Here is a 27,344-nt window from a genome sequence, read left to right as displayed (position 1 = left end):
GCGGGCGGGGCAAGGGCGGGGGCGTTCCCTTTGCCCTCCTACCTGCCCATTCCTGGAGGCGGCCGCAAGGGGCAGGCGCCCGCCACAGGAACCGACACACGTACGCACGCGCGCAGGCATGCACGCAGGCACGTACACACCCCTTAAACGCACGCACGGATGCACGAATGCATGCTCGCAGGCAGGCACGCTCGCACGTACGCACGCACGCACGCAAGCACGCACGCACGCACGGACGCAGGCACGTTCAGATGCTCACGCTCCTCAGACGCGCGCACGCACATGGCACAGAGGCATTGGGCGCGCGCAGGTGCACCCCAACCACGTGTCCGATTGTCCAATCCCCCTCCCCCCCCCCCAAACCCCGCCCACCACCCCCCCCGCCCCCCCGCCCCCCCGCCCCCCCGCCCCCCCGTCCCCCCGCCCCCCGCCCCCCCGTCCCCCCCACCCCCCCGTCCCCGCCCCCCCACAGGCGCGCACGAGAGCGAGCGGCCCGCCACTCGCCTTGCCCTCGCCACGCTCCTCCTCAACGCGGCGGTGCGGAGATATGGGGAGATGTGGGGAGATGTGGGGAGATGTGGGGAGATGTCCAGCTCAACGGCTCGGCCACGACGGTGTGTCAACACAGCAGATCTGCCGCGGACTGTGCACACGACGGCCGACGCATCGCGACGCGACACCCGCCCGGACCGGCAACATCTCCCCAAACCTCCCCATATCTCCCCATATCTCCCCATATCTCCCCATATCTCCCCATATCTCCCGCCCGGACCGGCAACACACACAGGTGCTCCTCCGCCGTTCCGCCGCGAGCAGCGACACAAAGACGCCCGCGATCTGCGCGCTGCAGCAGCTGCTCACCGCGCCGGCGCTCGCGACCGCGCCGGCGGTCGCGGCGGCGGCGGCCGAGGAGGCCAGCTGCCGTGCGGCGCTCGCCCTCGGCACTCTGGCTCACGGCGATGTGGAGACGCAGGCGCTCTGCGCCGGCCTCGACTTGCCCTCTGCGCTAGACGGCGTGGGCGGCGGCGGCGCTAGCGCGCGTCAGCGCGAGTGCGTGGCGAGCGCACGCGCGGCCCTCGTTGGGTGCTGAGACCTAGGTTGGTTGGCGGGGGCGCGGACGGCCCGTTTGCGTATGCGTGCGGAGCGAGAGACGTGTGAGTGTTGTGCGCGAGCGACGGCGCGCCTTGCGGTGTGGCCACCAATTACGCTTGTTTCGTGTGCCCCGTGCGGCGTGCGTGACGCTTTGCCTTTGGTGTTGGAGAGAGTTTTCTCTGTTCTGTGGACTCGTGCGATAAATAAGCAAAAAAAATTGCTTTTATCCTGCGAAAGACACTATACTCTCCCCCTCCCGTCACTCGTCCCCCTAGGCGTGGCGCGCCTCTCCCCCAGCTCTCGGTAACTGCACGAGGCTACCGAGTACCGTGGGCCTCGCCTGCGCGCTGGGGGTTCCCTGCCCTGTTGGGAAGCCTAAGGCTAAGAGCTCTTTGTGCCATCAGAGGCAGCACACCGATAGCTAGATACACACGAGTATGAATCGATATTTACGATATGCTTACTGCACGATGTTCATTTTCTCAACCCACACGGACACGTGAGTTGCGACGGTGTCACACGAGTGCATCGCCTCAATGCACCCGCAGTCCTCTCCTTCAACCTTGCTGAAGTAGATGGTGTAGATGCTGAAGTAGACGCCGTGAATCGCTTCGCGACACGACGGTGAGATGTGCGCGCCCTCTTCGACATCCCCCGTCACTTCGACACCAGGAATTCCGCCTGCCGTCGTCTTCTCGACGAGCTCATCTGTCTTCTTCGCGCGAGCGAGGCCCGCCGCTGTGAGACCCGTGGCCTCGCGCACGCCGTGCCGCACCGTCTCCACTAGCGAGGCGAGGCAGTCGACGACAGCGGCGCGCGCGCTCGCCTCGTCCGCGAAACAGCTGTACGAGCCGAGGTCCTTGTCCAAGCCCTTGACGGCGAAGAGCTCGTCTTTCACGTACTGGACGGCCTCCTCCTCTGTGCCACCGCACGTCTCGATCTCGTTGAGGCCTTCGTAATCCCACCCGTCGATTTTTGTCTCGCGCGTCCATCGAACAATGTACACATTCGACGACGCGGTCCTGCTGGCCTTTGTCGCCGGCGCGTTGGGCTTTGCTTGTGGCGAGCGGCGTTTCATGATGTCCGGGAGAGAATAAAAAGAAAATTTACAGGACGCCCGGCTCGGCGATCCAGTGCTTGCCGCCATCGCCCGCGTCGGTTCGTGCCCGCATGCGCGCCCTCGTCACTCCTGAGGGCATTTCGCCTGTGATTCTCGTGCCACGCGGTGCTCCCCCCCCCCCCGGGCGGGTCAGCGAGCCCGACAACTTGACGAGGCACCGCCGCCAATGCACAACACGTCACCCGGACGGCGCTCGACTCGAAACAGTGTTTCCGAGTGCCATAGCGGCGCGACCGGTGACAGTCATCAACAACGCAGGTACCGCCGCCACCGCGAGATCCTCACCAGCGCTGGCCGTAAGACTGCATGGGGCCACTACGGCTCGTACGAGCTCTTCTCTGGTCTGTCCGCCGAGCCGCGAGGCGTGATGGTCCTCAAGCTGACCGAGGCGCGATCCTCTCCCTCCCATCCCGGAGTTCAGCCGTGACCCCGACTCCCTCCCTCGCCGCACACACACGCACAGGCGTGTGGCGCGAGGCCGCCCTGCGACTGGTGCCCCAGCTTCGGAGCCGCCATCTTTGGCGGCCTCATCTTCGACGAGGTGAGGCTGAGCCGGCTTGTCTGCTTTTTCCGCCTCTCACACATCGCGGCCTCTACACGCCGCGGCCTCTCTCCCTCTCGCAGGGCTCCGACCTCTCCGAGGCTGCGCTGCCCTGGCGCGAGGGGCGGCGGTGCACCTTCCACGCGGCCGCGAGCGGCGCCCTCACATCGGACGACCTCGCAAAAAAGAAAAACGACGCGAGTAGGCTCGCCTTCTACGGCGACAAATTAAATTAGTTTAATTAATTAACAACTAATTAATGACCTCGCACGACGCGAGTAGGCTCGCCTTCTACGGCGACAGCATCACTGTCGGCTGGGGCGCCGGTCGAGCAGATCGACCCAACCGCGAGCACCGAAGAGACAGATCGACCCACCGCGCTGCCTTCACCTCGCCGCCGCCCCCGCCCGGCCACCTTCTTTGAGCGGCCTGTCCGAAGGCGCGACCCTGCCGCGACCCGCAGGCGTTAGAGGCGGGGGCGACGACCGCGTGTGCGACGACGGGGAGGACCACGGCGCCGCTTGGGGGGTGGTGCTCTCGCGCATGTGCCACGCCGTAGATGCCGAGCGTGTGTCGGGGTGCAGGCCACACGGTAGGCGCAGCACGCGCTCTCGGGTGATCTCGGGTGATCTCGGGTGGTCTCGGGTGATCTCGAGTGATCTCGCGGAAGGCCACACGGTAGGCGCAACACGCGCGTCCCACTGCACACTGAGCCCTGGTCTGACGCGCAGGGGGGTGGGGCATTGAGACCGGTCATGAATGAGTGCGCGACACGCATGTTGCGAGCAGCGTTGTTGATGTTCTGCGCGTCGCCACAGACGGCGGCGCGCGAGAGCTGTTGCGAGTGGTGCTGGGCGAAGCCACGGGCGCTGCCGGAGGCGGTGCGGTCGACGGCGCTCGGGCTCACATGAAAACGAATGTGAAGGGAAAGTGAGAGTGAAACCGATTCGCTCGGTTTCCATGTATGTGAAATCACGAACCCTGCCCGCCACAGTCTCTATGCCATCACCCACAGATCATCGTGTGAGAACTAATTATGTCAAGCCGCCACCCGGCAAGAAGAAAGGTACGCGAAGTGATCAAGGCTCTTGGCCAACTGAAACGATCTTACACGGCACCAAAATACACGTTACACGACGTCTCAGCGACGTCCTAGGTCCTACGAACCGTGGGCATGGATGTGCATAAGGTGTCCAACAATTCCACACCGGCGAGTGTGCATCAAAGTTCAGACCCCGCAGCCGTGTCCAATACCACTACTTCGGGCAGGCCATTGCTCTGTCTGCAACCAATTCCCCCTTTCCCAGCGCCCACCGACCACTGCCTGTTGTGTAAATTCCATCCCATCCTGAAACTTGTGCAAATGCGCACATCTCATTTTTCATCCACGATGCGTGCGCCGGCGTCTGAGGTTCCAAAAAAAGGTCAAGTCCGAAGATCAGACCCCTGAGAAATGTGGTACTTGCGCGAGGGGAGCTCGATAGACTTGAGGGGCCAGGATACGCCGCGAGGAGGACGGAGTTGCGCCGAAAGGCGAAAGAAGCCGCGAGATCAAGGGACCGGCAGGCGGCGGCGCCGCAGGACGAGGCAGAAGAGAACGACGCGACAGAGGAGGAAGTGACAAGGGAGAGAACGACGAGAGTGGGACGGCCGCGAGGTGGCATGAAGGTTGCAGCGAGAAGCGGCGAGAGACTGCGAAAAGAGATACGAAGAAGCAGACTCCCCAGGGTGGGCGACGGCTAGCGCATCACACTCCTCTCCTTAAAATCCCTGTGTGGTGACGGCGTGCCGTTCTCCCATCCCTCCCTTGGGTTGTCTGTTTTCTTTCTTTCTTTAAATGAATTATGGTAGTGAGAGACTGCTGGTGAGCAACAACAAACAACTGTTGTTTGGTATTGCTAAAAATCTCTCTCTCTCTCTCTGGTGAGAAGCCGGAGGAAGGTCGCTAGTCGAGAGAGATCGCCAGTGGAATAGGGAGTCCACCGTGCTGCGAGCCTGTCGCTGTCCCTTGTTAGGGTGCCCACAGGACCCAAAAAAGAAAAGAAAAAAGAAATGGGCCACCCCCGATCGCAGCACTTCGTGTTGGAGAGTCGAGATATTGAGAGTGTGACTAGTAGGGAGGGACGCTGGGGATTCTCAAAGGTATGTATGTAACTAGTGAGAGGACTCGAGATTTGTTCGAGATTGGGGCAGAGCGAGTGGGAGAATTCGGCGGGCGAAATGCGGCGGTTTGGATGCGTCCCCTTGGGACGACCTGTTGGGACGACCTGTTGGGACGACCTGTGGCAGCGACCGATGCCGTCACCGGACGCGGCGGCGAGGCACACGGGCGCCGGCGTGGCGCGTCGGCAGGCCCACCACGAGCGGATGCGCGACGAGCGCGCTCGGGAAGCGGCCGCGGGCGACGCGGAGTTTCCGCCGGAGGACGACGCGGTCGAGATGGCGAGCGCCGCCCAGCTGCTGGACAGCGTGGCGGAGGTGGGCCCGAACTACACCCTGCTGCGCAGCAAGGAGACGAAGGCGAAGCGGCGGAAGCGACAGCGCGAGGATGCCAGGGCGGCGCTCGACGGCCACACTGTCCTGTCCACCGGATCGCGCCTCGAGATCTTCTGCGACAGTGAGCGGTGGTACCCTGCGACCGTCATGGCGCGGGAGGAGGACGGGGACGGACGGATCGTGCACGAGGTCGAGTACGACGGCTACCCGGATCGGCGGTGGTGGCACATGCTGGACGACGAGCGGTGGCGCGCCGTCCCAGAGCAGGCCGGCGCAGGCGCAGGCGGCGCTGCCGCAGACGGGGATGGGGATGCGGCGATGGACCGCGCGGACGGCCAGCATGGCGCCCGTGCCGCGGGCGCCGCCGAGGCGGCCGAGGTGCGGCCGGCGCCGCCTCCTGTGCGCCGGGGTGTGCGGCGCAGCGCGCTGGCGGACGCCCTCGAGGCGGAGGATGACGAGCGGCAGGAGGAGGCCGCGTGCGGCGATGGGCGGCCGATGCTAGCGCTACCCTTGGAATGGCCGGATCCAGCCTTAAAAGTACGAGATCGCGCGCGCTTCACGCACAGCACCGCCTGTTCTCCGCGGCTGTGTGACGACGCGTGCCGTGTACCAGCAGAGTTGGGCGCGCGCGGCGCGCCGGCGCCCGCGAGGGAAGGCGCGGGTGCAGCGGCCGGCGGCGGCCGTACCGCCCGCCAGCCGGCGCAGCAGCGGCCACAGCGCAGCGGCCGCCGGCGCAGCAGCCAGAGCAGCCGGTGCGCGCCTTGCGAGGCGAGTACTGCCGCCCGGCAGCCTTGAGGCGGCCGGGCGGCAGTACTCGTTCGAACTTTGCGAGCCGTGCGCGCGCCGAGGCGCCCGCGGCGCGCGCCCGCCCGGCTGCCAGTAGGAGGCGGCGCAAATATGGCCTATAGTACAGCCCTTGAGGAGGAGGAAGAGGCTGGCTGGCAGTGCTGTATGCCGCCGAGGGGCAGTTTTGGGGTGCTGTCCCCATCCCAGGGGGCTGCAGAAGGCGTCCGCAGCCGGGACAACCCGCCCCCCCCGCCGAGGCCGGTCGAAGCCCACTTGGGCACAGCCATGAGGAGTCCTCTTGGTGCTCCTGGCGGCCGTTGGAATGGCGAGCGCGCGCCGATGGGGGGGGGGGGTCTTGCTTGCTCCACACCGAGCGCCAGCGGTCCGGACCGGCGTGCCCAATGAGGGGTGGCCTGCACAAGGTCTGTGCCGCGGGCGCTCGGCGCCAAGTGCAGTGTCACGCTCGCGCTGGAGCGGGACACAATGGGGAACCCTCGTTTCCTAGTCACTCGGTCCCCCAACGGAAGAGGCCTCGCTCCTATACCTATTGGAACACTCCAACATCAGATTTGCCGCGTGCGTCCCTTTTTGAGGCGGAAAGCTATTTTCTTTTGGGTCCTGTGGGCACCCTACTGCTGTCGAGGGATAGAGGTGTCGAGGCCTGTCGAGGCCTGTCGAGGCCTGTCGAGGCCTGTCGAGGCTGAAACCACGCTTGTCCGTGTCGAGGGGTGTCGAGGGGTGTCGAGGGGTGTCGAGCGTGTCGAGCGTGTCGAGCGGGTGTCGAGTGTTGTCAAGGGGTTTTGCGTCTAAGGTGTCGAGGTGTCCAAGGTGGCAGGATGCAGTTGCAGCCCATCAACAAAACTTGGGCAGCAGTTGCAAAGCTGTTTCATCCCTTAGTTGCAGCCTCTCAGTTGCACCCTGATCCCTGTTGATGTAGCACAACCTGAGCACAACCAGTATACTCTCTGTGGCAGCTTCTCTCGGAAAGGGCTCGGAAAAAGGAAAACGAATTTTCTACACTCACCGCACATGCTTAGGACCGAACCTGCAGCGAAGGCGAGGCGGAGGAGGAAGCTGTGCCGGTCGCGGATGGCTTCGAGGCGCCCATCTTTGGCGCGCGCGTCGTCGGCCAGGTCACCACGCTGGCGCTCGAGGGCGAGGACGGCCCTCTGGCATCGCAAAGGCCGTATGCCGTCGCAAGCGATCGCGCGGGCGGCTGGTACGTGACGACGGAGGACTCGCTGCTCCACGTGTCGGCGGCCGGGCGCATCCGCACCGTCGCGACCTGCGAGGAATGCCGCGGTATTGCTCTCAGCCCCGACGGTAGCGCCCTGTTTTTGGCCGACACAGGAAACCACAAGATCCGGCGCGTGGAGGTGGCGACGGGCGCGGTGAGCACGCTCGCCGGCAGCGGCGCTAGGGGCAGCGCGGATGGCATGGGCGACGCGGCGCAGTTCAACGACCCATACGGCGTCATCATCAGCCCGGACGGCAGCGCGCTGTTTGTGGCGGACTGGGGCGGCCACAAGATCCGGCGGGTGGAGGTGTCGACGGGCGCAGTGACCACGGTGGCGGGCAGCGGCACCAGGGGCAGCGCTGATGGCGTGGGCGGCGCGGCGGAGTTCTACAAGCCATGTGGCATCGCCATCAGCCCCGACGGCAGCGTGCTGTTTGTGGCGGACTTTTTCAACCACAAGATCCGGCGGGTGGAGGTGGCGACTCGCGCAGTGAGCACTTTCGCCGGTAGTGGCACCGAGGGCAGCGCTGATGGCGTGGGCGATGCGGCGCAGTTCCACAAGCCAGCTGGCGTCGCCCTCAGCCCCGACGGCAGCGCCCTGCTTGTGGCGGACTGGGGCAACCACAAGATTCGGCGCGTGGAGGTGTCGACGGGCGCAGTGACGACTGTCGCCGGCAGCGGCGCCGAAGGCAGCGCTGATGGCGTGGGCGGCGCGGCGGAGTTCTACCGCCCAACTGGCATCGCCGTCAGCCCGGATGGCAGCACTCTTCTGGTCCGCACGGGAAAGACGGCTCTCCGCCAGGTCTGCGTGTCTGCGCCTCCTCCGCCTCCCTCATTTGCACCGATTGTGGTGCCGCCCTCGACCCTCGTGGCAGACCTGAAGAAGATGCGGGGCGACGCCAGCCTCCCCACCGGCCTGGTCACCTTCATCGTCGGCGATGGCGAGCAGCGCATCGAGCACGTGAGCAAGAGCCTGCTCTGCGTGCGGTCCGAGTACTATGGGAAGATGTTTGGCATCGGCATGAAGGAGCGCGACGCCGCCGAGATCACGGTGCCCAAGACGGACCTCGCCAGCTTCACCGCCTTCATCGACTACCTCTGCACCGACCAGCTCGACCTCGGCGAGGGGGAGGGCGAGCAGGCGCGGCGCGCGCTCGTGCTGCGGGAGCTGGCGCAGATGTACCAGGTGCCGCGCCTCGAGATGCTCTGCGCGCAGGCGCTGGAGGAGAGCGTCGGGCCGGCGAGCGCCGTGCCGCTGCTCGAGGCGGCGCACACGACGGGCGACGGGCGGCTCCTCGCGCAGTGCCGCCGCTACGTGGCCGACCACGCCGCCGAGGTGCGGGCGAGCGGCGGCGTGGAGCAGCTGCGCGACCTCGGCTTGGCCAAGGGGCTGCTCGGCGACGCGCTCGACCAGGTGGCGGAGCTCAAAGGGACGGTGGCGGCGCGCGACACGGAGCTCGAGAAGGTCCGGGCGGAGGTGGCCGAGCGGGCATGAATGAGGGGCAGCGCCCCACGCCACCCTGCTCGCTGCTCGCCGATCGCCAGTAACGTTCCTAAAATTACGTTTTCTCGTTTGTTTTCTTAACAGAGAGAGGTCTGCCAACTGCATGATTTTGTTCGGCGCCTATACCCACCCAGCCCATATCCCGAATCCAGCCATCGCGCTTGTGTGTCTCTGTGTGGAGTGTGGTGTGTGAGAGAGGCTAGTTCCAATTCACTCTGACACACGCTAATCTTGAAAACGCGTCCAACGGAGCTCCGTGTTGCTCCCAGCGCCCTCCCCCGCTTCCTGCGGCCATGGCCGATGATACTAGTATGAGAGGTCATCTGGCTACCGCGAGCGCGACTCAACTCGCCGACGTCACGTCCGATGATTGTGCCTCAAAGTCAGCCTCCGGAGGCTATCGTGGGGTCGAGCCGGCGGTAGCCGTGACATGTGGTTCCACCACCCCTCGCAGGCTTTGCCTCTGACCGCCACCGTTCCCAGGCTGCCTAATGGGATGGAAAGGAAGGCTGGGCGAGCGTATAGAAGCGTGATCGACCTCGTCGTGGCAACCTGCACGGCAGCGTCGAGGGGTGTCGAGGGTGTCGAGTTGGCATGGGGTGTCGAGGTGTCGAGTTGGTGTCGAGGTTTGGTGTCGAGGTGTCGAGGCCAGGGCTCAGGACAGCCCTCGCCTCCAACGCCATCGTCTCCGCCGCCCGCCTCCCCGCCGCCCTCCTCTCCACCACCCTCTCCTACGCCACCCTCCTCTCCGCCGCCCTCGTCTCCGCCACCATCATCTCCACCGCTCCCGTGCCGACCGCCCTCGTCTCCGCCGCCCGCCCTTTCGCCGCCATCCTCTCCGCCGTCCTCCTCTACGCCACCCCCTCCTCCGTCGCCCTCGTCTCCGCTCCCCCCCCTTCCGCCGCCCTCGCCCTTGCCGTCCTCGTCGCCACCGCCTTCGCCTCCGCCGCCCGCTTCTCCGCCGCCCTCCTCTCCGCCACCCTCCCCTACGCCGCCCTCGTCTCCGCCACCCTCGCCTCCACCGCTCCCGTCTCCGCCGCCCTCATCTCCACCGCCCTCGTCTCTGCCGGGCCGCCCTCCCCTCCACCGCCCTCTTCTCCGCCGCCCCCTTCTCCGCCCCCCCCCCTCTCCGCCGCCTTTCTCTCCGCCGCCCTCCCCTCCACCGCCCTCCCCTCCGCCGCTCCCCTCTCTGCCGCCCTAGTCTCCGCCCCGCCCTCGTCTCCGCCGCCCTCGTCCCCGCCACCCTCCCCTCCGCCGGCCGCCCCTCCCCTCCGCCGTCCCCGTCTCCGCCGCCCTCGTCTCCGCCGCCCTCGTCTCTGCCGTCCTTCCCTCCGCCGCCTTCGCCTCCGCCGCTCCCTCCTTCGCCCTCCTCTCCGCCGCCCTCGTCCACGCCGCCCTCGTCTCCGCCGCCCTCGTCTCCGCCGCCCTCGTCTCCGCCGCTTTCCTCTCCGCCGCCCTCCTCTCCGCCGCCTCCGTCTCCGCCGCCCCCCGCGCCACCCACCCCCACGCCGACGCCCTCCGCACCGCCGCCCCCCCTGTGGACCTCGCGGTGGGCTGGCGCAGTGTCCCCCCTGTGGACCTCGCGGTGGGCTGGCGCAGTGTCGTGGTTGGGCTGGGCGCCCATGCTGCTGGCAGCCACAGGCGGGACAAGGAAAGGCTGGCGGCGTGCTGGCTGGGCCTGGTGCGAGGAGTGCGGCCCGACGAGGAGACGCTCTGCAACGAGTCGAGGCGACCCTCCCTTGGAGAGGACCAAAGCAGGCCAGAACTGCTCGAAATGCTTGGACAAGCCGCGCGGCACGTTTTGTTTTCATCACGCGTGAGCTAGCGCTCGAGCATTGACTCTCAGCGCCATGGTCTCAGCGAGCTTGCCAGCCTACTCCGACTCTCCGACTGCCTTTGCCTGGCCTTCGTTCCTAGCACGCATGCCGCCCCACCGTGCCCCAGTTCTTTTTGAAATTCCTTTTGAACGAAGGCAGGGTCGGAGAGGCAGAGGAGTCAAGAGATAAATAAACAAAGTGCAGTAGAAAATCCAACATCCAAATCGCAAACGTAGAAACCCAAACACACACAGCCACGTGGCATAGGAGAGCAGGAGGCGAAAAGGAGGTCAGCACAAGTTGCAAGGACGCACGAGCGAGAAGTACAGCAGAGCAGACAGATGATGATTACCACCCAGCGCACGACCGCCAACTCTCCGGCGCAGGCCGCGAAAAATCGAGTCCTCCGGAATACGAAAAACGGTCACAAACTCTCGTGAGACGAGATGGGATTTAGGGACATGTGTCCCCGCCCTGCACGATCTTGGTGTGAGGGATCTTCAATCCGTCCCCTCACCCCTGGTCACTACCCGACACTAGAAGAGCAGCAAGAGTTGGGGTTGCGGCTACGGCTGCGGCTGCGGGAGGGGCTATCGGCTATGGCGTCGCGGGAGAGCCGCTGTGCGCCGCGTGGGCGCGCCTACACCGCGCTCTCAAGTGCGTGCTCCAAGTGCTTTTGAGTTTTGACCGCCGAAAAAGAAGAGATCTCGCCGATTTTTTGGGTTACACCACAGGCTGACCACTACAGAGGTTAGTGAAAGAAGAGCCAGAACATCAACCACCCACACAGTACAGTAAAAAACAGCCCAACAATTTCCCCATATCTCCCCCGCTGAGCGCTGTGGTCCCAAAGCGAAACTAGACGCCGGCTGGGGCAGAGCTGCGCGCGCCCGAGCACGAGAGCGCGTCGAGCAGGTCGACGGCGGCCTGCTCCTCGCGCTGCTGCTCCTCGGCGATGGACTTGACCGGTCAGCAGCTTCCACCTCCACCGTGCTGGAGCGAGCGAAAAAGAGGAAGCCGTACACCTCCGCCCAGACGGCGTTGGACTGACGCGGTCAGCGGCTTCGTCGGTGTTCTGTAGCCGAGCGCGAGCGCCACGTCTCGTCACGCGCACTATCGTCGAAGAGTTTCGAGAATTTGTCATCACATGTCGTCGTTCACCCTCGCATCGGCAGGGCTGGCGGCGGGCGCCGGCGCTGCCCTTGCTGGCGCTCCAAGATTCTCGTGGTCGTCAACTTCGTTCGCCGACAATGCGGCCTCCGCCGCTGCAGATGAGGGCTTCGCGTCCACGACCTCGTCTCCGAATTCGGTGCCACAACGGCAGACATGACCCCGACCTCAGCGTCGCACACATCCTCCGACTCGAGAAAGACCCTGAATCAGCGTCACACGAGCGGTAAGCAGGCTGTTCGACAGACGCGCTCCTCCGACCCAGCCTCGCTATCCAAGCTGGTTCGATCCGCGAGCCTCCGCGCCTCCGCGCCCCGCCGCACCGCGACCCGCCGGACGATGCACAGGGTGAGGAGGAGCTTGAGCGGCGCTAGCAGCTTCCACAGCGCAAAAGCCGCGACCAACAACGTGCCTGATGTAAGGCGAACAGTGAGTCGGGTGGTTGAGGCGCGCGCTGCTGCTGGGCGCGGCGTACACCTTCTGCCGCCGCCGTCGAGAGGCCAGCGTGCTGCAGCATCGGCCCCGCATCCATGCCGGCAAAGAGGGCGGCGCAGATGGCACAAAGCGCTGCCAGCGAGATGGACACGTACACAATAAGCACCAGCGGGCCGTATTCGAGGACGAGCTCCTGAAGGCTCTGAGGCATGAGGCAAAAGGTCCGGTCGCACTTCGGGTTTGGCGCAAAGAATTGAAGGCGCTTCACAGATACATGCCGGCGGCGCGACTCCCCCCCGCAGATCGCCCTCAGTGGGGGAGACCGCGACACCGGTGACGGAGCGCAGTTGGGAGAATTCAGTTGGGAGTATCTTTGGCTCACGCCAGGGCGCTCGTTGCTCCTCCGTCTCTTTGTATCTTCCATATTCCGCGAGTGCGTGTGCCCCGTCGTCCATTGCTAGGACGTGTGTAACACTGACTGACTGATATACTGCGATTATCAGAAGACTTCGGGCTCTTCGAAACGACAGACTTTCTTGACAGACTTGTTTCGTGCTCGCCGCGTGCGGCGATTAAGCGCCTCCCTCTCTCTCCGCACTCCGGCTGCGCGCCTGACCGGTGCGGCCTCCGTCCGAGTCGGCGTCTAGCGCGCGTGATAAGGTTTTTGCTCGCCTTCCCTGGGACCCCGTGTTGCATGTCTGACTGTCTCTGTGCGATTTCGGGCCCGGGGTTGTGCGTTTATGTGAACGACAGTGAACGAAAGAATTTTCCAAAGAAACTTCGCACGACACCTCGCGAGGCGGTGCGGACTGCCGGAGGCCTCGGTCTCCCCTCTGCCCGTGCGACTTTCGCTAACTCCCTCAGCGTAGATCGTCTCTCTTCGGCGCGCTCGAGCACGTTTGGCACCAAGAGGCTTTGATTCTTACGACCCTCACCCGCCAAGGCAGGTGTGCACTCTGCTAGTACTTGTGTACTCACACCACTACACTGTGGGGTGTGCCCGAGCATGATGTATGTGCGCGTCTGTGTGTGTGTGGGACAGACGTTGTTATCCTATGCGCGGGGCTTCCCGCGGGGACCGAAGACGTAATAACACAGCAGCAGCAGTAGGCGGGACTGGCGCGCACTGGAACGAAAGAATTCCGAGCACGCCTCACCTTGGGCCGGCGTGGAGCGCTGTGAGACCAGAGCCCGACCAAAAGGGCTGTGAGACCCACCAAAAGGAGGAGCCTCCTCCCGCCACCCCTGACCCCAGGAGGAGACTGGGGAGGACACCAAAATGCTGCTGCTCTTTCTGAGCCTCCGCCCGCGGTCGGCGCAGCGGCGCCCGTCCCAGCCCACGCGCTGCTGCGCGGCGGAGCCGCTTTGGGAGGAGGAGCGCGAGCAGATGGAGCACCTGCGCTACATGGCGGCCTGCGCCGCGCAGGTCGACGAGCTCAAGGCTCTCGCGCGGCCGCCGGTTGGCACGTTGGCTGCAGCCGCGGGGCATGGCGGCGCTGAGGGTGCCGTTGCTGAAGGTGCGAGCGATCTCTGGGACGAAGACGTCGAGTCGCAGCAGCACCTGCAGGAGATGGCCGCGCTCGACGCGTCGGTGACGAGGCTGCGCGGGATTGCGAGCGGCTCGCGCGCAGCCACCGCCCCGCTTCGCGCTGCGCGTTCGCCCACCCGGCACGTCGGTCCCGCAATGGCGCTGCCGCCTCGCTCGACTGCGAGCGTCCTCACTCGGCGGAGCGCCGTGGCCGCGGCGGCGGCGGCGGTAGCCGCGGCGGCGGCGGGGCGTGCGGCGGCCGCCTCGCCGGACGGCGGGGACGGTGCGACCGAGCCGCCTCGAGGCGCTTTGGACGTTGTGTTTGAGGGGTACCGCCGCTACCTGGCGAGCCCCGCGTTGCAGCTCGAGCGGGGCGGGCCATACATGAGCGCGAACCCGCTCAGCGGCGACGCCGAGTTCTCGTACCCGATCACGGGCGCGCGGCAGGCGGACGGCGCGCCGCTGCTCGTCTTCGGCTTCCTTGCGACGCGCGGCGGCGGCATCTTCCCGGACGAACTGCCCTTCAACATCTTCCAAAAGATTCTGCGCCGCGTGCTGCCCGACGGGGCGATCCCAGACTACCCAAAGGGAGACTATCGCAGGCAGTTTCAAGACACGTGGTACGGCACCAACGAGAAGGCCGACCTGCCCTTTGGCCTGAATGCAAACGCGGAGGAGGAGGGGCTGCCGGAGGGTGCTGGCCCGCTGTTGCAGGGTGAGCTGGAGGCGAGCAGCGGGGCCGCCGGGGGCGCCGCTAGCGACCAGTCAGAGAGCGACGCGGAATAATCACATAAAAAAGAGTACAACTGACGTGATGTACCGGACCCGCACCACCCGCCGCCCACACGCGGCGGCACGCCATGGGCGGCGGGTCCGGGTCTCGTGAGAGATGGCACCTGTGTGTGCGCGCGGCCGTGCGGGCGCGCGGCAGTGTGCAAGAGGACATGGCCGCGGCCCGCTCCGCCTCTCTGGCAGAGGACCCCGGAGAGGGGCCCGACGGTCCCCTATATCTCCTGCTATCTCCTGCTCGCAGAGCCGAGATTTGACACCTTGTCGACCAAAACGATTGTCCGCCTGCGCCTTCGTCGGTCGATGGCCGAACGAACGCGTGCCCGGCGTATCTCCGCATCGACGTCTCTGATGACCCTGAGGCCAGCTATCAGCCCTTGCGAAGCTCGGCGGGTAGCTCGAGGCGGATCTCCGTCCGAGTTTGGCACGCCACGCAGAGCCGGCGCGTGTAGAAGAGCGAGCACGCCGGCGCGGCGCAAACAACCCTTGAGCTGCGGCAGGCGGGTAGGAGTGAGAGTGAGCGGTTGCGCGGGGCCTGCCGTGCCATCGCACCACACGGAGCAACTGGCGCCGATGCACAGCGGATGGTTCGTCGCTGCGTTCGTGGGGTCTCGCAAAATGTAAGCCCGTTCACGGAAGACGACGCTGGGCGCCCACGGCGGCCGGTTGCCGATGTAGTCGATGCGCGACTCGAACCCGCAGAGCGCACATGTGAACGAGGTCTCCGATTCCGGCTCACGCGCGCCCATTACGACAAGTCAGAGCAGCAGGGTTCGGGCTCCTTGGCAGAGGGGGTAACCGTTAACCCTTTCAAGGACATCCTCACGAACCACGGCTTCACGTTCAAGAACACCGTCAACGACCAGCCCCTCCGCCTCTGGCTTCGCGTCGAGCCCGAGGGCCAGCCGGACATGGACGCCGACGACTTCGAGGCCCTCTTCGAGCAGTACGGCTTCGAAGTGAGGGCGAGGACGAGGACGAGGACGCGTAGTCAATTGACTCGTGTGCGCAGCGAGCGCTGAATCATATGCACATGCACATGTAGGATTTCCACAGCTGTCCGATTTGCATGACATGCCCAACATGCACAATCTGTGTGAAGCTGTGAAGAGAGACGTCTAGAGAAACAGATCTTTCAAACTCGGTGTCGAACCACCAGCCCGACGCTCACTACAAGTGACTCCGCTTAAGAAAAATCCCTGGGCTCAACAATGATGCGCCTCTTGCCACTCTCGAATCCGCCCGCGCAGCGCGTGGTTTGGGGTGAGGATGCTATGCTCGAGCGCCTCGCCCGTCATCGGGCTCGTCGACTTGGTCGCGAGCCAGCGCTCGATCTGCTTCCGCTCGTAGGAATGGCCGTCCGTCGCCATCACCGGGTCGCTCATCACCTCGGTCGTGATGGGGCAGATGAAGTCGGCCGGCGGCGGCGGCTCCTCCCTCGACGGCGCCTCCGGCTCGGGCGGCTCCTCCTCCCTCGGCGGCGCCTCCGGCTGGGGCGGCTGCTCCTCCGCCACCCGCCTCTTCTCCTCCAGCCTCGCGTTTTTCTGGAGCGCCGCCGCCAGCTCCGCCTCCTCCGCCGCCGCCATCGCCCCCCCCTCCGCCGCCGCAACCGCCTCCGCCTCCTCGCCTTGCGGCTCCTGCGACGGCCCAGCGCCGCTCCCTCCGCCCCTGCCCTTCTTCTTCTTCTTCTTCTTGGCCTTGCGCTCCTTGGCGCGCTGCTCCGCCTCCTTCTCCGCCTCCTCATCCGCCAGAAGCGCTTCCGCGTTCCGATCCGCCGCCGCCGCCAGCTCCGCCATCTCAGCCTCTCTTGCCGCCGCCTCCGCCGCCCTACCCTGGGCGCGCATGCTCGCGGGCGAGAGGCGGAGGACGGTGGTCGTGGGGTCGAAGGCCGCGTCGCCGATCTCGCAGGTGGTTGGCAAAGTGACGTTGGCGAGGGTGGAGCAGCCTTCGAAGGCGGCTTCGCCGATGGAGGTAAGGCCGGCGGGGAAGGTGACGGAGCCGAGGGCCTCGCAGGCGTCGAAGGCGCAGTCGCCGATCGAGGTGAGGGTGGCGGGGAGGGCGACGCGGGCGAGGGCGGAGCAGCCGGAAAAGACAGCGCAGCTGATGGAAGTGAGGCCGGCAGGGAAGGTGACACGGGTGAGAGAGGAGCAGCGGAAGAAGGCGGCCTCGCCGATGAAGGTGAGACCGGCAGGGAAGGTGACGCGGGTGAGAGAGGAGCAGAGGTGGAAGGCGCTGGGGCCGATGGAGGTGAGGCCGGCGGGAAAGGTGACGGTGGTGATGGAGGAGCAGTGGGCTAAGGCGCCCATGCCGATTGAGGTGAGGCCGGCGGGGAGGGTGACGGAGGAGAGGGCGGAGCAGCGGCGGAAGGTGTGGTTGTTGATGGCGGTGAGGCCGGCAGGGAGGTCGATGGAGGAGAGCGAGGAGCAGCCCTCGAAGGCGCTGCTGCCGATGGAGGCAAGGCTGCGCGGGAAGGCGACCGAGACGAGAGAGGCGCGGTTGCGGAACGCCCGGTCCGGCAGGTGCGTCATGCCTTCGGGCAGCACCGCGTGCCCGTCGGTGACGAAGACCTGCCAGCCGCCCACGTCCAGAGTCTCGGAGCCGGTCGGCGAGAGCGTCGCCGTCTGGTCGGCGAGGTCGGCTAAAAGTCGAGTGGCGTCGGCGAGAGACATCGACATGCACCTTTTTGCCTTAACTCGAGGACAGGTGTCCTCAATCAAGCCGTCGGGCAAAAATGTTCTGTAAAAGAAAGAAAACACTGAGGAATGGGAGGACTGGGCAAAAATGTTCTTTGTGTGTTTGTGCCCCGTTTGTGCCGCGTCCCGTGCCCCCGAGTTAGAGTTTGGCCTTTATACGTTATTCTTCCGATTCTATATTCTTTTTCGAAGCGATTTTCAGCGATTTTCAGCGGGAATATAAAGAATATTTGAGAATATAGGCCCGATTTGGAGCTGTATTCTTGGCATATTCGAGAATATAGACCCTGTTTGGGACAAGAATACGGAAAGAATTACGGGAAAAGAAATAGATCGTACTGGGCGAAAAAAGTTAAAAAGCCCAATTTGGAAAAAGGGGGTTGAGCCCAAAGAGAGAGGGGTTTTGGAATTTCCGCCTCCCGGGTGAAGACACACCCTATTTCACAGCCCGTTCCAGGACTCAGGTGCTTCCAACAACCGACAGCGGGGATGAGGGCATTCACACAACTTTACCCCCGGGGGCGCGAAGCCCGAGGGCCCCCCCCCCCCCGGGGGCCGACTGATTACCCCCCCCCCCCCCGATTACCCCCAGTCTCTCGCCGATTCTCGCTGCAACCTTCATGCCACCTCGCGGTCGTCCCACTCTCGTCGTTCTCTCTCTCTCTCTTGTCGCTTCTTCCTCTGTCTGTCGCGTCGCTCTCCTCTGCCTCGTTCTGCGACGGCGCCGCCGCCTGCCGCTCCCTTGCTCTCGCTGCTTCTCTCGCCTTTCGTCGCAGCTCTGCCCTCCTGGCGGCATATTTTGGCCCCTCGAGGCACGAGGGCCGGGGGGGGCCGCTGTGCGCTGTCCTGCCCTTTTGCGCGTTGGTAGCCGGATTTACTTCTCACCAAGAATCTCATGGATGCCCGCAGCTTGAAGCGCCGTCTCGGCATCGCGCAGATCCGCTGGGAGTGCCCAGGGACGACGGCAAGAAACCCAGTGGTGAAGCGCCTGATGAAAGAGGGGCGTGAATGACGAAGTGTCGGAGGCAGAGCTCATCAACACACCACAGCTACACCTTTGGAGGCGCCACTGATCCTGGTCATTAGAGCTGCCAGGGATAGCGTCAGGAGCCGGTAGGAGTCAAAACCCCTCATATTGCTCATATTTGAGACATCGTGTCCCATATACTTTCGCACAACGAGCCCTGTTGTTGGGGTGTAATTAGCCCCTGCCGACGCTTCGTCAGGGGCAAACCTCCATCAGCACACAGTGCACACCGCTTTTTCTTTTTCAGTGCTATACGCGTCTCGGCTCTCGTGTGACACACACTCACGCGTCTCGCTCCTGCCTGTCAATCAATCAATCCTGCCGATCCACCGTACTACTCGCGCGCCTCTGCTCGCACACAGGAACAGACTCCTCTCCCTCTCTCTCGACCTGCATGCAGACAGCCAAACGCGCTCTCTCTCGGCACTCGGGACAAACAGCAGACGGGACAGTAGTCAGAACCGGAAGTGTGCGGCGGTAGCAGCACCACTCTCCCCTCTCGCCGCCCGGGCGGTCCCTCTATCTCCGCTCCCCCCTCGCTACCCTCCGCTCCTCCGCACACCTCACGTCGCGTCGCCTCGTCCTAGGCCATTGCAGGCTGGGAAGTGTCCATCTCGGCCACATCCACCTCCTCCGGCGCCGCCTCCTCGGCCGCCGCCTCCGGCGCCGCCTCCTCGGCCGCCGCCACCTCGGCCGCCGCCACCTCGGCCTCCTCCTCGGCCGCTGCCTCGAGCTCCGCCTCAGCCGCCGCCTCAGGGCGGGAGGCCCGCCGCACCGGGCTGCGCCACGCCGGCCATCGCCCGCGCTAACAGCACCTGCGGACCGGGATGGAGTGGGCGTTTGTTCATTCGGCGGGGTGTCGGCGGCGCGGTGCGAGCGGCGGGCCAGCGCCGCGAGGCGAGGGCCGGGCGTGGGCCGTTGTGCTTTGGCAGCCGGTCGGGTGGCAAGCGCAGGAGTGTGCGTGCGTGGGCGGAGAGAAACAGACATGGACGCCGCGTCTCGGAGGGGCGTCGAGAGTGTCTCGAGAGTGTCTTGAAGTGTCTCGAAGTGTCCCTCTAGCACGCAAACGCAGAGCGGGCAGTAGAAAAGTGTCTGAAGTTGGCCTCGAAATCACAAGTGTATCGGAAGCGTCTCGGAAGTGTCTAGGAAGCGTCCCGCACCGACTGCTCCTGCAGCGCCTTGATGTAGGCGGCCTGGAAGGCGGCGACCTGCTCCGCCGTCAGGGTTGGCACCCCCGCCGTGGGCGCCGCGCCGGCGTGGCTAGCGGCAAACTGCTCCTGCAGCGCCTTCATGTAGGCGGCCTGGAAGGCGGCGACCTGCTCCGCCGTCAGGGGTGGCACCCCCGCCGCGGGCGCCGCGCCGGCGTGGCCAGCGGCAAGCGCCGGAGGGAGCGGCGTCGGGCCGAGCAGGCTGCTCGTGCCGCCCTGCGCCCTCGCCGGCGCCGGCGCCGGCTCAGCCGCCGCGAGGCCGGACCGGTGCTGCTCGCCCTCGAGCGCCTTGCGCAGATGCGAGGGATCGCCGTACGACGCGCTGCGGCTGAGTCCATCCTTTCTGGTCTGCGCGGTCGGAGCCTTGAGCCTCTGCCGCCGGTTCTGGAACCAGATCTGGACCGAGCGCGGCGTCATGCCCAGGCGCTGCGCGAGCGACTGGCGCTGTTCCAAGTTGGGCCAGCGCTCCTGGTCGAAGGACTCGATGAGACCCGAAAGATCAGCCGCGCTGATCTTGGTCCTGCTGAACCTGGTCCTGCGTGGGGTGGCCCGGCGGGTACGTCTCAGAGAGGCGCGACGCCGGCAGGAGAAGAGGGAGGGAGCGGCCGCTGCGCGCGTGCGACGGGCGGAGGCGGGAGGCGCTGTGCGACGGGGACACTCGCCGCGCGCGTCTCGGCAGTGGCAGGGATCAGTTCTGTGTGCTCACCGCTTTCGCCGCGGCGCCGCCTTGACGGCGGCCTCAAAGGGAGGATCGGCGAACTCGGAGGTGGCCGCCTCCGGCGCCGCCTCCTCGGCCGCCGCCACCTCGGCCGCCTCCTCGGCCGCCGGCGCGACGGCGGTGGCGGCGGAGGCGGAGGGGGCGGCAAGCGGGGCCGCAAATGGGGCGGCAAGCGAGGCGACCGGCGGCGACGGTGGGACCCACAGCCCCTTTGCTGCATCCCAAGCGGGCGCCCACCCGGCGCCCACCCAGTAGCACCACTCTCCTGCCGCGACGCCCATGGCGAGGAGTCGGCGAGCCACCGCCGGCCGCCCGCTGACGAATTGGCCGCCCCGCTCAACGTTGCTCCACACGAGGAGGGTGGGCGTGCCGTCCCACGTCCCCGCCTACGAGGGTACCCTAGTCTGTGAGTGTGCCGGCTCCTCATCCCGCCCTCACCCCACCCCGCGCTCAAAGCACCTGCGTCTCCTCGCGGACGTGCCGCTCCATCTCGCCCACGAAGCGCTCGGCGGCAGCATCCTGGACGCTCCACTCGAACCCCAGCTCGGAGAAGGCCTCCTGCCGCTCCGGGAAGCCCTTCACCCAAACGCCCTTGCTGCGGATGTTGCTCCAGAGCCGCCCGACTCGAATGCCCTTGAAGACGGCATCGTACCTGTGCATCTCGGGCATGTCCTTGACCTCGGACCACAGCGCGAGCGCGAGGGAGTAGCCGGCCACGGAGCTGAGGAGGCCAGCGGACGCGTCCCCGCGGCTGCAGCCCTCCTCGCCCCACGTCAGATTGAGCATCGCGGGCCAGGGGCCGCCGCCCGCCTCGATCGTCGCCTAGAGTAACAAATGAGGGACGCGGGTGTGCGGCGTGGGGCGGCGGGGGCGGCGGGCGGTGGGAGACGACTGCTCGCCCGCTCCACCTTCGCGCACCATGCGCGCTGCTCGTCGGGCGGGCCCAGCTCGCAGTCCTTGGTGACGGCGTCCGCCGAGAGGAGCGACCCGTAGTCGTCGCCGGCGGGAAGGTCGGGCCAGACGAGGACTGGCCGCCAGTCGAAGCCCTCCTCGCCCACGATGCTGAGGACGACCTGGAACGAGACGTCCTGCTCGGTCTTCTCCGCCGCCGAGAGGTGGCCGCCCTGCCGGTCACCAAAGAGCTTGCAAACGTGCCACACCATCTTGCGGCCGGCTGAAGTGTAGACCGCCTTGCGGCAGAAGACGCCGGCGTAGTTTTCGGGGAAGTTGTAGCGCTTCACGAGCTCGGGATGCAGCGTGGCCATGTAGAGCGCGGCCTTGTGGGTGCGGCCGGCCGCCTCCTCCTTCTCGGCCGCCTCCTGCATGAGCTCCGTCTGGCCCTCCCACTGCTCGGCGAGGTGCTGGGCGAACCAGTCGCTCGCGCGAAGCGCGTTGGCGACCGGGTCCGTCTCGTTCCAGGCCGTGTGCCGCTCCTCGACCGTCGTGCGCGCGCCCGCCTCGCCGAGCATGCGGAGCAGCACCGGCAGCGTCGCGTGGCCGCCGGAGGGCACCGGCCCGCCCGAGAACTTGACAGTCGGATCGTCGCCGTTCTTGACGCGGTGAGCCGAGATGCCGCGCCCGAGGTTGACCGACGCCCCGACGGGCTGCTCCCTCAGCACCGCGCATGTCGCCTCCAGCCACGCGCCGAGAGAGAGGTCCTCGAGGACCTCGACGCCCGCGCCGCAGCCCGCGCCACCCGGCCTGAGGTGGCGAACCAACCGGCTCGCGTCGAGTAACGTGTCGAAGTCCTTGACGACGTTCGGCGAGGGAGGAGGAGGTACGAGCAAATCCTCCAGGCGCAGCAGCTCGAGCAGGCTCGGCGTCCTTGGCTCAGCGGGCGACGGCTGCGGCTGCGGCAGCGGCGGCGGAGGCGTGGACGGCAGCCGCAAACGCCACGAGCCGGCCGCGGCTTCCTGCGAGAACTGCACGAGGTGCTCATCGCTCTCGCGGCCCAGCCGGTCCTCGGGCGGGGTCTCGGCGAACCCCGACGCCGTCTTTCGAAGCTTCGAAGGCGGCGTTTTCGGCTCAACCGTCGCGCCGGGCCGCTTGGACGCCGGCTTGGCTGAGGCGGTGGGCCGCTTGGACGTCTTCGATGAAGTCCGCCTCGGCGCCGCTAACGAGCCAGCGAGGTCTGAAGTTTCGGGGCGATAGCTTGGCATCCCGAAGGGTCGGGGGCCCCACACGTGCCCTCGCCGAGACGGAGGAAGAAAAAGAATTCATTTTCGGCCCTCGGGTATGTTCGTAAAAGTACATACAGTGGAAAAAAGAAATAGTGACTGCTATGAAGATCTGGGCACTCGACACGCTGCCTTCCCTCGAGGAGGTGCAGCCCGAGCCGGCGCTGCTGGCGCGCGCAGCGGAGATCCCGCTGACGTCGCAGATGGAGATGCAGCGCTGCCCCGGACAGAGGAGCTACTGCCACAAGATCGGTCAGGGGTGCGGCGGGCCGCAACACCGTCAGGCGTGGGAAGAGTTCCGGACGGAGCTCGACCACGACGACCTGCAGGCGATGGCGCGTCACTTTGTCGAGGACCAGTGCAGGGACCTGACGCCGGAGCGGCGAGCGGCCTCGGCCCAGTTCGTCTTGCTCCTCGTTACTACGGGACTCGAGCTGCTGCGCGGCGTGGCCGTGCAGCTGCACAGCCTGGAGGTGGAGCAGTGCTGGGCATGGTCCGCTCGCTGCGAGCCCCGCAGACCGCCCGCCCGCCCGGCGGCTCAGCGGCGCCCCCGCCCGCAGGGACCTCAACGGCGAGCGCCCCGGCGAGACGTACTCAGCGGCGTGGTGCGTCAAGCGCGTGCTCAGTCAAATCCTGCACGGCATGACGCGGTCGGAGTGGGTGCCGGACGTCTCCAACCGGGCGCTGGGCGGGTACGACTGCTGCGCCCGCCACGAAGGCTGCCTGGAGCACTTCGCGCTCGTCGCCGGACGGCGGGAGCGGTGGTACAGTCTCTCTCCATGTGCTCGAGCCTACTCCACACCCCGGTCCATGTTGGAGCGACTCACGCGCGCTGGCCGTGTCCCACAGGTATGCATTGGGTGTGCTATACTTGCTACCCGCAAGCGATGGGCGCGCAGGTGCGGGAGGCGAGGGAGCGGGCGAGGGCCGCGGCGAGCGAGGCTGCAGCTGCCGCGTCGGACGCGCGCAACACTGCGATGGCGGTCGCCATCTCGGACCGGCACCAGGCCGCAGACATATTCGTGGCTGTGGCGGCCGACGCCGAGGCCAGGGCAGCCAGAGCTGACCGGTTCCGAGGGGACGATCCGGTCTGCCCTTGCTGCGGCGCGCACGTGCGATCCGCCTTCTCGGCCAGCTTGGCCGCAGGCCGGGCGGGTGCGTCCGCTGCGAGTACGAGTGCTAACTGAGAGAGAGACGTGTGTGTGCTCGAGATTGTAGAGCCAGATGCCGAAAAGCAACTACACGAGAAATCCTCAAGGTCCTCCCGTATCCGGCCTTTAGAGTTGTTTGTTTGACACGCATGAGCGACATCACGTCGCTCCCACCTGGCAACCCTGTCTGCACGTCTCGCGCGCGCGTGAACAGGGCTCCAGGCCCCAAATGTGAAATGACGTGTGAGTGTTAGAGTTGTTTGGTATTGCTAACAATCTCTCACGTTGGAAGTGGGTGGAGTCTCGGGGCGCTCGCCCTCTTGTTTGGCTCCTTTGCCTCCATTGTGGGCGCGTCGCCAGAGCATTAGAGGACGGGAAAACTTGCCACAAGTGACAAGAAGAAAACCAGCTCGCTCACACAGCGGTGATGAAGGCTGGGGCTCACGAAACTCGGAGGCCAGAGCCGCAATCACACAGCTACACGGTGGTTCTCCGCTCCTGCATCTCTTCCGCATCCGCCCTCCGGATGCGCCCCTGCCCCCTCCCGCCCTCCCCGCCACGCCGAGCGCCCCTCCCTTTCCCCGCCCGCGCAGCTCCGACAGCCATGGCTACGTACGATATTGCGCCGGTCCTCTCGGCCGACTCTCCCGATGGAATGAAGGCTGCTGCCAAGACCCTGGCAGACAAGGTGGCGGCCGGCGGGCCGGTGCGCTGCCCGCACGCCCGCGCGCACCGCCTCGCTCCCTCGCCTGCTCGGCGCCGCCCCTCGGCCCCGTCCGACTCGTGACGCGCCTCGCCGCCGCCCGCAGCTGTCCCTCAAGACGTCTGGGCTCATCGCGAGCCTCAAGTCGGAGCTCGCCGACAAGGGCAAGGCCAAGGCGAACCAGCGCGCCGCTTCGCTCATCGCGCTCAACGCCCTGCTCACCAAGCTCGGCGCCTCGGGAGAGGCCTGGATTGCGCCGATGCTTCCGGACGTCATCGAGGTGAGCCTCTCCCCGCCTCGGGCGGCCCCGCCCCGCACGCGAGAGAGCTCTTCGCCACACCCTCCGCCACCGCCCCGCCCGCCGGCCGCTCCCGCCCCTCCCATCCCCCGCCCGCCCCCCCCAGGCGCTCTCGGACAAGATGAAGCCGGTGCAGCTCGCCGCAAACGAGGTCGTCACGACTCTGGGGGACACGCTGTCGCCGAACGCGCTGCGCTTCGTCATCCCGATGGTGCTGGCCGAGTGCGACGGCAAGTGGCAGGGCAACCTCGGCCGCGCCCAGATGCTCGGCAACCTCTCCAAGAAGCACCCGAAGCAGATGGCGCGCCACCTGACCGAGGCGACTGTCGCGCCAGCCCGTCTCCCTCCTGCCACCGCACCCTCCCTCTCCTTCCTCAGCGTGCACAGCCTCTGCGCCCACCTCCCTGCCAGCCTCAGCCCATCCAACCCCCCCCCCCCCCCCCAAAAACTCCTCAGGCCCGCATCGTCGAAAACATGGCCAAACTCTGCGACGACCCGTACAGCGCCCACTAGAAGCGGAAGATCTCCCCGTATCTCCCCAGATCTCGTCCGCCCAGAAGCGGAAGACGGACTCTTGTCTCCCAACTAGCGCTCGAGAGGACACGTCTTCAGCTGCTCGGCCGTATTCCGCTGTATTCGACTGTACTCGCACCCCTCGTCTCCGCGCGGCGCTCCGAAGACTCTGCACAAGACCGCACTCCCCCGCCCTTATGTTGGCGTCTCCACCGCGAAGGTACGAGATCGCGCCGTTCGTGCCGCTCCTGCTGCCCGCGCTCGAGCGTGCCAAGGAGGAGATCTCCGACCCGGAGTGCCGCGACGTCTGCGCCAAGGCGCACGAGCAGCTGTCGCGCACGGCAAACAAGCCGCCCGTGTGGAACCGGATCGAGGCGCCAAAGGCACTCGGTGCGGGACTGCCCAGGACACATCTGCGACATGCCTGAGACATGTCCGATAGGCGTCAAAGGTCTCCGCCACCATCGAGGGCCTCTTCGGCGCCGTCGACGCCGACGCGCTCGCCTTTGCGACCTCGATCTCCCTCGCGCTGTGTGACCTCAAGAACCTCGCGCCCGCCGATTGGGCGGCGGCCCTCAAGCCCTGCTTCGACGCGGCGCTGCCAAAGGCGGACACCGGCAAGCTGATCGGCTCGCTGCTCGAGCAGTGCGCAAAGGACGTGCAGATCGAGGAGGCAAAGGAGGAGGTGGACGACGCGGAGCAGCTGTGCGACTGCCAGTTCTCGCTCGCGTACGGCAACAAGGTCCTCCTCAACCAGACCAAGCTCAAGCTCAAGCGCGGCTACCGGTACGGCCTGTGCGGCCAGAACGACTCGGGCAAGACGTCGCTGATGCGCGCCATCGCCAACCAGCAGGTCGAGGGCTTCCCGCCCCCGACCGAGCTGCGCACGATGTTTGTCGAGACGGACGTCACCGGCGAGGTCGCAGACACCGAGTACGACGACGGCTCCGGCCGGCTCCTCTCCGAGTGCTCGGTGATTGAGTTTGTCTCGAAGTTCGCCGGCCTCCAAAAGTACGGCGTCACGGAAGAGATGGCGCGCGAGAAGCTCCTCTCGGTCGGCTTCGCCGAGACGGACGCGATGCTCCCCGACGGCACGCTGCCCGCGGCCTCGCTGCAGAAGCAGGTCGGCCGGCTGTCGGGCGGCTGGCGCATGAAGTGCGCGCTGACGCGCGCGATGCTGATGAAGGCCGACATCCTGTTGCTCGACGAGCCGACCAACCACTTGGATCCGGGCAACGTCAAGTGGGTGATCGACTACCTCACGTCGCTGAGCAACGTCACCTCGATCATCGTCTCGCACGACATCAAGGTGCTCGACATCGTGTGCACCCACACGCTGCAGATCACAAACCTGAAGCTCAAGCTCTTCAAGGGCAACCTGACCGAGGTTGCCAAGCGCGACGCGCCCGAGCTGCTCTCGTACTTTGAGCTCAAGGCGACAAAGTTCAAGATGAACTTCCCGCAGCCGGGCCCGCTCGAGGGCGTCACCTCCAAGGGCAAGCACATCATGAAGATGACGAACATCACCTTCACCTACCCGGCCGCCGAGCGGGCGCAGCTGACCGGAGTCACAGTCCGCGTCTCGCTGTCGACGCGCGCGGCCTGCATCGGCAGCCGACGGCGCGGCGAGCCGAGAGGGAGTCTCGACTGCTCAGGGGGCATCGCCCGCCAATAGGTGCCAACGGCGCCGGCAAGTCGACGATGATCAAGCTCCTCACTGGCGAGCTCGAGCCGGACGCCGGGTCGGGCGAGGCGCGGGGCGGCCTTCGGAGCCGGACGCGTCCGGGACACGTCGTTGACGTGTCCGAGACGTGCGTCACAGGTGTGGCGGCACCCCAACTGCCGCGTGGCGTACGTGGCGCAGCACGCCTTCCACCACATCGAGAAGCACCTCGAGAAGACGCCCAACGAGTACATCCGCTGGCGGTACGAGCACGGCTCCGACAAGGAGTCGCTGCAGAAGATCACGGCCAAGATGACGCCCGAGGAGGAGAAGAAGATCACGCAGGTGCCCTGCCTCCCGCGCTGCCCTCCTCGCCCGCCCTCCTCGGCGGCTCGTCGTCGGTAGGGCAAAGGCCAACGCCAGCGGCTTCTATGAGTATGCAGGCGCTATTCAGGCGTCCCTTAACCCTCACCACCGGCCTCACCGCCTGTCACTCCTGCCCGCCACTCCTACTCGCGTCTGCAGGCAGACTTCGTCCTCACCAACGGGGCTCTGGGTGCAGCAGCGCCTGCGCGCTCGCCCGAAGACCGCGGGGGGGGGGAGAGAAATCTCGCGTCGAGAGGCGATGGACGTACTCGAGGAGATCAAGGCGCTCACCTAATGGACACCCACCTCATC

General features: G+C 66.2%; 7 protein-coding genes across 7 annotated transcripts in view; 4 read left to right on the top strand and 3 right to left on the bottom strand.

The window, feature by feature from the left end:
- The window catches only part of EMIHUDRAFT_106669 (hypothetical protein), a gene marked incomplete at both ends in the record, with an annotated part of 4,052 nt that extends 2,962 nt beyond the window's left edge, over positions 1-1,090 (top strand). The window contains 3 exons of the mRNA XM_005759371.1: positions 182-197; positions 473-537; positions 788-1,090. Coding sequence (XP_005759428.1) covers positions 182-197; positions 473-537; positions 788-1,090 — 384 coding nt within the window. The remainder of the gene's footprint in view (positions 1-181; positions 198-472; positions 538-787) is intronic.
- A 1,172-nt stretch (positions 1,091-2,262) lies between these two features.
- On the top strand, positions 2,263-3,853 carry EMIHUDRAFT_218749 (hypothetical protein; the record flags this gene model as incomplete). Its single annotated transcript, XM_005759370.1, has 7 exons — positions 2,263-2,298; positions 2,490-2,582; positions 2,676-2,753; positions 2,837-2,954; positions 3,217-3,345; positions 3,572-3,683; positions 3,838-3,853. 7 exons carry the CDS (start codon positions 2,263-2,265, stop codon positions 3,851-3,853), a joined length of 582 nt encoding a protein of 193 aa, XP_005759427.1.
- Positions 3,854-8,158: 4,305 nt separating this feature from the next.
- Positions 8,159-8,767, top strand: EMIHUDRAFT_359390 (hypothetical protein; the record flags this gene model as incomplete). The annotated part of the gene is made up of 1 exon (XM_005759369.1): positions 8,159-8,767. One exon carries the CDS (start codon positions 8,159-8,161, stop codon positions 8,765-8,767), a length of 609 nt encoding a protein of 202 aa, XP_005759426.1.
- A 6,118-nt stretch (positions 8,768-14,885) lies between these two features.
- On the bottom strand, positions 14,886-15,264 carry EMIHUDRAFT_218745 (hypothetical protein; the record flags this gene model as incomplete). The annotated part of the gene is made up of 2 exons (XM_005759368.1): positions 14,886-15,000; positions 15,068-15,264. The coding sequence occupies 2 exons, from the start codon at positions 15,262-15,264 to the stop codon at positions 14,886-14,888; spliced, it is 312 nt and encodes a 103-aa protein (XP_005759425.1).
- A 370-nt stretch (positions 15,265-15,634) lies between these two features.
- EMIHUDRAFT_438643 (hypothetical protein) lies at positions 15,635-16,329 on the bottom strand. Its single transcript, XM_005759367.1, has one exon. The coding sequence runs from the start codon at positions 16,309-16,311 to the stop codon at positions 15,721-15,723; it is 591 nt and encodes a 196-aa protein (XP_005759424.1). The 5' UTR covers positions 16,312-16,329; the 3' UTR covers positions 15,635-15,720.
- Positions 16,330-16,395: 66 nt separating this feature from the next.
- On the bottom strand, positions 16,396-17,184 carry EMIHUDRAFT_68568 (hypothetical protein; the record flags this gene model as incomplete). Its single annotated transcript, XM_005759366.1, has 1 exon — positions 16,396-17,184. A coding segment is annotated over one exon (789 nt), but the record flags the coding sequence as incomplete, so codon positions are not given.
- A 6,773-nt stretch (positions 17,185-23,957) lies between these two features.
- EMIHUDRAFT_438642 (putative ABC transporter) overlaps positions 23,958-27,344 on the top strand; it is a 5,588-nt gene continuing 2,201 nt past the window's right edge. The window contains exons 1-8 of the mRNA XM_005759365.1: positions 23,958-24,195; positions 24,299-24,472; positions 24,597-24,869; positions 24,902-24,987; positions 25,224-25,359; positions 25,446-26,590; positions 26,679-26,745; positions 26,826-27,060. Of these exons, the coding sequence (XP_005759422.1) occupies positions 24,016-24,195; positions 24,299-24,472; positions 24,597-24,869; positions 24,902-24,987; positions 25,224-25,359; positions 25,446-26,590; positions 26,679-26,745; positions 26,826-27,060 (2,296 nt within the window). The 5' untranslated portion in view covers positions 23,958-24,015. The remainder of the gene's footprint in view (positions 24,196-24,298; positions 24,473-24,596; positions 24,870-24,901; positions 24,988-25,223; positions 25,360-25,445; positions 26,591-26,678; positions 26,746-26,825; positions 27,061-27,344) is intronic.

The sequence above is a fragment of the Emiliania huxleyi genome, assembly GCF_000372725.1.
Source record: "Emiliania huxleyi CCMP1516 unplaced genomic scaffold EMIHUscaffold_80, whole genome shotgun sequence".
Lineage (NCBI taxonomy): Eukaryota > Haptophyta > Isochrysidales > Noelaerhabdaceae > Emiliania > Emiliania huxleyi.
This window is presented reverse-complemented; position numbering and strand designations above follow the sequence as displayed.